The sequence below is a fragment of the Gymnoscopelus braueri genome, assembly GCF_963280865.1.
Source record: "Gymnoscopelus braueri genome assembly, chromosome: 9".
Classification (NCBI taxonomy): domain Eukaryota; kingdom Metazoa; phylum Chordata; class Actinopteri; order Myctophiformes; family Myctophidae; genus Gymnoscopelus; species Gymnoscopelus braueri.
Window position 1 is genome coordinate 28486564 of NC_137610.1, and position 8958 is coordinate 28495521.

The following is an 8958-nucleotide window of genomic DNA, read 5'->3' on the forward strand; positions in this document are numbered from 1 at the left end:
ACATTCTTTCATTAGATCTAAACTCTGTGAAACCCAAGTATTAAAGGTTTGCACGTACTGTAGGTCATAACACAACAAGTTCAAACATTCATGGAAAGACTGATGGATGTATTTTGTCAATATTGTGCAGCTCTAGTAGAAAATGATACATTGAGGATTAAGAAGGAAGGCACTGGCGCAAGCTCGGACAATTAAAGCCTTTTTAACACATTGACTGCCAGAGTTTATTCATAATGTACTCACCCCCCTGTGCCAGCAATTTGCGTGTTTTTTATTTTTTTAATTTTGTAATTTTTCATTCAAATAAATTCTCTGATTGTGGTGTTAAGCACATACGACAGTTCCACCAGTAGAGAGCAGCAAATCCACACATTGATCACCTCGCTCGCCCCCTCCCAAACAGGCCCACGTCATATCCGGTCATTCACCGGATGTTATGTTTTCGACAATCCCTGATCCGCTGATCGGCCTGAAAACGATGTGACACACGACGACGATGACTGTTAGTCACCCGGACCAAAGAAAATAGAAGTTGAGCTGTCGGTTCGTTTTTTATACCAGAATCAGAATCAGTTTTATTGTCACATCACAGGTTTACAAGGTAAAAAAGTGGGTGAAATTCTTTTTTGTACATCGTTCGTGTGAAAAAACGTGTTTTTCCCTATTCTGGCCGAAAATCACCGGAGAAAAACAATGTGACCCGGAAATGAAATCTGCGTTATACATCCGGCTCCGGGTGAGTGTGACGTAAGTGGAAAACGAAAGTGCTGATGAGAAATAAACAGAGCCGTGCGATCACAGATTAAACAATGAAAATTCAAAAGAACGCATCAATGCGTTCTTTTGAATTGCTGGCATGCAAGCGATGGATTTGAAAGAACGCATCAATGCGATCTTGGCAATCAATGTGTTGTTAATAACAGGGTGTCAATACATCATCATCATCAGGTCATGACCTGATGAAGATGCATTGACATCAAAAGGTCATGACCTGAAAGAAAATAATTTCTAGGTCATAAATTTGTTTTAAAGGTTCTCTTCAGTAAGTTCATGTATCAGTGCAGCAATGTGACAGTGATAACATTACTGTGGCAGGAGGCGCTCAGATTGTATTTATCATCAAATCCACTAGGTGGAGCCAGAGGACAGCATGTCAGAATCCAATGGTCTCATCATAATCTCAGTTGAGTATTCTTCTTATGTGTCACTAAGCCACTACATTTCAAGACACCTTTTATACTTTTGACTGCACTACATTTCTAGGAATCAGATTTTTTTTTTAACTGAGAAGGGACACACTTTGTTTCTAATATTTGGGAATTAATCAATGACACACATCTTATAAGTTCAATTGTCTCTGTACTTGGACCGCTTTTTGTAAATCAAATTATGAATCATTTTTCGAACACTTAAGATTTTTCAAAAATTGCAGATGTACAAGCTCACAGCGCAGTATGAAGTGACTATCTGCGACCTTGTATATCTGCTATTTTTGAATAGCCAACGCTAAATTCTAAAATGACAGATGCTTTCCCGGTTTAATAATTTTAACCACATTTTATACTTTGGCCATCCAAAAATAGCAGATATACAAGCTCAGAGCGCGAGCTTCTATTCTATCTGCCATTACATTTTCTTTAAATTATAATCTTGAGAGTATTAGAATTTTGTACATCTGCTATTTTTGAAAAATAAATTAAAATCTTGAAAGTATTCCAATTTAAAAAAAATATATTTTGATTGCATTTTTTTTAATCTAAAATCCCTGGCACAAAATATTTTCCGATGGGGGTCCACGGCCAAATACATATCAATTTGGGAGCGCTTGACATGAACCACTGACTCACAGTGCTCAGGATGATGACCAGGTACTCCTGTCCCTGGAACTCCTCCACAGAGCCCACCTTGATGTCTGACAGACCCACCTTGCTCAGCAGCAGACGGATCTTCTCTGTCTGAGGAGAGAGAGAGAGAGAAACTCGAGATGCATATTCATGCATGATATTCAAGTGCGATAAGACTGCACATTTATACTTATTGATAGAATGTACGTATCGTTGCTGTCGGGCAGAAACCTCTTACCTTCATATTTCAACTTTTTACGCGTTTTTAACTAACGCTTTCACTGCCTAGGACGACTTTTACGACTTTTTTCCCAAAAGTCTCAGAGTGCCAAAGACGACTTTTACAACTTTTTTCTTTTCAGTGGTTTTCCACCGCTGTTCTCTAACACACGAGTGACCATTTTCATCCTCAAGACACACAGATCAAGAAGATCACGTGATCGAAAGATCTCCACCACCACTGACTTTTTATTTTTCTTTCTGTCCCTGCATTTTTGACGAGACGAGATATATTCCACGGCCTGTAATAAGCGACCGGGGGGTCGTGAATACTTTTTTCTTCTTTTCGCGGAAGCACGTTGAAACCCTCCGTGTTTAGCAACCAGTCAGGGGATCGATCATACAGGAGATAAATATTCTGTGACTAGTTGAAAAGGTAAGGAAAACCAAAAATCGCTGGCAGTGGGCGATTCGTTTACGTTTTAAATCTGTCAGTGAAAGAGTTAAATGAATGCCCTACTTTGTCATACTACAGTAGTGTTACTCAAAGGGGGCGGTACCACCCTCCCAGGGGGCATTCACAGAACATCGGGGGGCGCTGGATTTTGGTATACGTCTTTAAGTACATGTACTCAAGTGCTTGTAGATCTGCTATTTTCAAAAGATTTGTATGAATTTGAAAACTTGAAATGGGACATTTTGTATGAGTACTTTTACTTTTGGTACTTCAGGTACATTTTGATCCAAATACTTTTACTCAAGTACATGAATTCCGTACTTTTAATTGTAACAGAGTATTTCTACATTGCAGTATTGATGCTTTTACTTAAGTAAAACTACAAGTACTTTTTCCACCACTGGCTTCCTTGATTGGCCAACCCAACTGATCGGCTCTGTGGATTGGCCAAACTTTGCGTGACATGTGTGCCACTGAACCAATATAAGGGATAACGCGCACGTTAGGACTCCAGTGTGTTTTTAAAACAAGACTTTACAAATCGGACCAGAGTTACAGTGTGGGAGATGTTCTGCTGGACTGTACATCTCAAAGCGGGACCAGCAACATATGGCTGTGTTACTGTTGCAGTGAAGCACAAGGTGTACTGCTTTAGTCAGCTGCTGGATCAGAATGGTGTCCACGTTTTCAACACTGTGTCTTTACGCTGGAGGAAGTTGACCCTGGTGACAACAGGAAGAAAACGGCACCTTGAGGGTCCCTCCAGGCGTAGCGGCTACACGGCTGTGCTGATAGACGATATCATCTATATCTGGGGAGGTAGGTCTGTCTACAACTACTACACCGTGCTTTATGCGGTTGATGTTGACGTCCACAGATGGCTCAAACCCAGGGTTTCTGGAACTGTTCCAGAGGGGAGGAGCGACCACTCAGCCTGTGTCTTGGGAAAGATCATGTATATACACGGAGGATTAACGGTGAAGACTAGACGCACTAATGACACCTACAAGTTGGACACCACCACAATGGTCTGGGCTTTAATTAACACCGGGGGCACTCCTCCACCTGCTTCAGAACATCACTCTGCCACCATCATTGGGACAAAGATGTTCGTATTTGGGGGCATTGGAGAGTACTACTACGAAATGTACTACAGTGTGTTTGACACAGAGACCAACTGCTGGTCTAGCATGCCTTCTGCAGAGTTTCGCCCAAAACGCTGGGCTCATTCAGCCTTTGCCTACAATGGAGAGCTGTACCACACCTTCAATGATCTGTGGAAATTCAATCAGAGTCCAGAGACCTTGTCCTGGAATAAGGTTGAGACCAAGGGGACAGGACCGAGTCCAAGGCATAGCTGTTGCATGGTGGGAGATCGTATTATACTCATTAATGATGACCATCTGGCCATCTTAGACTTAAGTCCTAGTCTGAAGACCTTATGCAAGCTCGCAGTTATTCAACACCGTCTGGATCAGTCGGAACTACCACACAACATCAGGTGGGAACTGGCTGCCATGATTACAGAATTTAAAAAATGTAATAATAAACCACAGATCATGACTTGAGCACAGTTCATAATGCTCTTCTGTATTTTACAGTGGAATTATTATTAAAAATGCTTCCCGTTTGATACCTGGACCAAATTATCACCTTTTGATTGCTGTTTGTGATAAATAACGAGATCCAGTTAGAGTCTGATATTCCAATATATAACTAGCTGTTTAACACATTGCCTGCCAAGGATGTTTTAAAACGTCCTTTAATAATTTTTGTTTTTGAAAATTCCACAAGAAGGCGCTCTAACACAACTCAGGAATGATCCCTCGACTCTGAGAGAAGGAATGTGATGTCATCCCCTAAAAAATGACACTTCCGTCCACTCCTATGTTATCAGTAGTAGGAAAACACATCTAGCTCGGATTTCTTTTTTTGTGTGTGAAAACAAGCCTTATTCAACGGCCGGTAGCAACAAAATGGCTGATCGCGATTACAAAATTGTTGTTCCGGTGGATAGAGGAGACCCTCCCCCACCCCCTTTGTTTACATCTGTGTACACACCGCGGCTCCCGTGGGTCTCCGTGGATACATTTTTAGCTCTTAGGTGCTAAAACCGGGATTCTCTGTGAAATCAATAGATTTGTTTTTTTTTCCCCCGTTTTTTTTTCCACAAGGGGGGGGCTAGCGCAGCTCTGGAATCACCCACGGTGACTCTGAGAAGGAAGGGACAGATGGATCACCGTGCCAAAAAAACTGGCTTCCGTCCGCTCCCAGTCTATCTCCTTGATAAAAACCTCTGCATCTCCTTAACTTTTTACAGTGGGGAAAACGAGTCATTTTCGATCCGCGATCACTCCGCAACGGTGACTCGCGTGAGAGATGTTATTGTTCCAGGCGTTAGCCAGGACCATCCATCGTCGTGCACGCATGCATTGTTTACACGCGGGTGCTCGCCGTGGAGTCTGCAGCTGTAAACAGCGTAGCGTTACAAACGGTGAGATCTCAGGCACTCAACGACACTTTTTTAATAAAACTCTGGCACCAAATGTATTAACAGTATACTGTAATAATATAATTGCACCCCTGGCCTATTTTAAGACTATATCATTTTTTTTGTATCTCTCACCCTGGGAAGTAGGCTAATAAAACAGTCCAGTTTAATGTACCCTGTTATTAGATTTTTGTATGTTTTCTAAGTTAAACAAGTAACAGAATAATAAACAAACATACATACATTTTCAGAGCAGAGCAGAAAAAAGGTTGAGAACCACTGTGCTAAAGTGTCACACAAAAGTAGCAGATCTACAAGCTCAAAAGCTTGTCGGATGGCAACGCGATCACGACAGAACGGTTGTATATGGACTGTTTAAGAAAAAAAAACACACACATCACTTAAACTGTATTTACCCCCCTCCTTTTTTCCCTCTACACTAAATCTCTACACCGAAAATAGGAAATCTACAAGCTCACAACACATCACACTGCAAGCCTGTAGATGGACAATTTTCTGTGAATGTTTTTTTGGTCCCATGTCGCTTATGCCCAAAACTGGGACATTTCAGGAAATGGGGAAAAAAAGAACCCATGTTGAAGTTACAAGCTCTTATACATACCCTTTTCAATTTCTTTTTAAAAACTCTCAGAAATAGTGAAAATCAGACCTGCGTTGTGAGCTTGTAGATCTGCTATTTTTGCTACTTTTGTGCAACACTCTTGCACGACGAAGTAAGGCATTAATTTACGGCGGAGGAAAAAAAAACATTAAAAGTTGAAATATGGAGATACAAGGCTTCTGCCAGGACAGCGACGATCATTGAAAAGCTGTGGAGTATTTTTGTTACAGAGGTACAGTTTGTACAGAGGTACAGTTATTCAATAATGCTAAAAGGAAAAAACACAAAAAGCCTTGAGGGCTCGTTTCCATTGTGGTCCTATGTATTCAATTAATCAAGACATATAAAGACATGCAATATTATACAAAAAAACGTTAAAACTAGGAGCAGTAAAAGTATATTTACAGAAATACTGTGGGGGGTTATTTCTTTTGGCAATCTAGAAGACTTGTCTACTGTAGGTCCAGTTGCAAATTGCAGACAGGTGCTCTTTTTGATGGCTGGTGGTAGGGCATTCCACATTTTGGTGGCATAATAGTAGAATTAATTCATCCTCCATGTTTGTGCCTTATCTGGGGGGCATTTTTTAAATAATAAATAATAATAAAATAACACATGCTGCTGCTGTGCACTGACCACTTCTCAAGTCACACAGATTAAGAAGATCACGTGATCGAAAGATCTCCACCACCACTGACTTCCTGCTTATAGCGTATTTGGGGAAATGGCTGTATATTTTTTTCTTTTTTTTTGTCCCTGAATTTTTGACGAGACGAGATATATTCAACGGCCTGTAACAAGCGACCGGGGGGGGGGGGGGGGGTATGGTCGTGATGACTTTTTTTCTTTCTCGCGGAAGCACAGTGAAACGCTCCGTCTTTAGCAACCAGTCAGGGGATCGATCATACTGGAGATAAATATTCTGTGACTAGTTGAAAAGGTAAGAAAAAACAAAAATCGCTGGCAGTGGGCGATTCGTTTACGTTTTAAATCTGTCAGTGAAAGAGTTAAATGAATGCCCTACTTTGTCATACTACAGTAGTGTTACTCAAAGGGGGCGGTACCACCCTCCCAGGGGGCATTCACAGAACATCGGGGGGCGCTGGATTTTGGTATACGTCTTTAAGTACATGTACTCAAGTACAATGCGTCGCGATGCGATGCATTGTGAGCTTGTAGATCTGCTATTTTCAAAAGTACTTTTACTTTTGGTACTTCAGGTACATTTTGATCCAAATACTTTTACTCAAGTACATGAATTCCGTACTTTTAATTGTAATAGAGTATTTCTACATTGCAGTATTGATGCTTTTACTTAAGTAAAACATTTACTACAAGTACTTTTTCCACCACTGGCTTCCTTGATTGGCCAACCCAACTGATCGGCTCTGTGGATTGGCCAAACTTTGCGTGACATGTGTGCCACTGAACCAATATAAGCGATAACGCGCATGTTAGGACTCCAGTGTGTTTTTAAAACAAGACTTTACAAATCGGACCCGAGTTACGGTGTGGGAGATGTACTGCTGGACTGTACATCTCAAAGCAGGACCAGCAACATATGGCTGTGTTACTGTTGCAGTGAAGCACAAGGTGTACTGCTTTAGTCAGCTGCTGGATCAGAATGGTGTCCACGTTTTCAACACTGTGTCTTTACACTGGAGGAAGTTGACCCTGGTGACAACAGGAAGAGAACGGCACCTTGAGGGTCCCTCCAGGCGTAGCGGCTACACGGCTGTGCTGATAGACGATATCATCTATATCTGGGGAGGTAGGTCTGTCTACAACTACTGTCTACAACATCAACCGCTTTATGCGGTTGATGTTGACGTCCACAGATGGCTCAATCCCAGGGTTTCTGGAACTATTCCAGAGGGGAGGAGCGACCACTCAGCCTGTGTCTTGGGAAAGATCATGTATATACACGAGGATTAACCCTGAAGACTAGACGCACTAATGACACCTACAAGTTGGACACCACCACAATGGTCTGGGCTTTAATTAACACCGGGGGCACTCCTCCACCTGCTTCAGAACATCACTCTGCCACCATCATTGGGACAAAGATGTTCGTATTTGGGGGCAATGGAAGGTACTACTACCCGTACTACATCAGAGTGTTTGACACAGAGACCAACTGCTGGCCTAGCACGCCTTCTGCAGAGTTTCCCCCAAATTGCTGGGCTCATTCAGCCTTTGCCTACAATGGAGAGCTGTACACATATGGGTACATCAATGATCTGTGGAAATTCAATCAGAGTCCAGAGACCTTGTCCTGGAAGAAGGTTGAGACCAAGGGGACAGGACCGAGTCCAATTTATAGCTGTTGCATGGTGGGAGATCGTATTATACTCATTAATGATGACCATCTGGCCATCTTAGACTTAAGTCCTAGTCTGAAGACCTTATGCAAGCTCGCAGTTATTCAGCACCGTCTGGATCAGTCGGAACTACCACACAACATCAGGTGGGAACTGGCTGCCATGATTACAGAATTTTAAAAATGTAATAATAAACCAAAGATCATCACTTGAGCACAGTTCATAATGCTCTTCTGTATTTTACAGTGGAATTATTATTAAAAATGCTTCCCGTTTGATACCTGGACCAAATTATCACCTTTTGATTGCTGTTTGTGATCAATAACGAGACCCAGTTAGAGTCTGATGTTCCAATATATAACTAGCTGTTTAACAGTATACTGTAATAATATAATTGCACCCCTGGCCTATTTTAAGGCTATACAATTCTTTCTTTTTTATCTCTCACCCTGGGAAGTAGGCTAATAAAACAGTCCAGTTTAATGTACCCTCTGTTATTTGATATTTGTTTTCTAAGTTATACAAGTAACAGAATAATAAACAAACATACATACATTGAAAATGTATGTATGAGCAGAGCAGAAAAAAGGTTGAGAACCACTGTGCTACAGTGTCACACAAAAGTAGCAGATCTACAAGCTCAAAAGCTTGTCGGATGGCAACACGATCGCGACAGAACGGTTGTATATGGACTGTTTAAAGTAATACTAGGTAACTTTTTCAACAAAACTAAAGTCTAATTGTATATCTTTTGTGAGTGGCAAATGTTTCACAACACCCACTCCATGAATCTCGCCCCCGAAAGCCTTTTCTATTATATTTTCTATTGAAACGGTGGTTAGGTTAGCCATTCGCCCGAAAATGACGTCATCCGGCCGGAAAACGGAAACGGAAATGCACCGGTTTCCTGTTTGGCCAGGAACTACCGCACCGGTTTCCTGTTTGGCCAGGAACTACCGCGCTAATAACAAAAAGGAATCTCACGCTGTTTTTAACACATTGCG

General features: G+C 41.6%; 1 protein-coding gene across 1 annotated transcript; it reads left to right on the forward strand.

Annotated features, from left to right (window-relative positions):
• Window positions 1-3086: 3086 nt before the first annotated feature.
• On the forward strand, window positions 3087-8134 carry LOC308092255 (kelch domain-containing protein 3-like; the record flags this gene model as incomplete). Its single annotated transcript, XM_080438100.1, has 3 exons — window positions 3087-3339; window positions 7216-7404; window positions 7668-8134. The coding sequence occupies 3 exons, from the start codon at window positions 3087-3089 to the stop codon at window positions 8132-8134; spliced, it is 909 nt and encodes a 302-aa protein (XP_080294226.1).
• Between the last annotated feature and the right edge of the window lie 824 nt (window positions 8135-8958).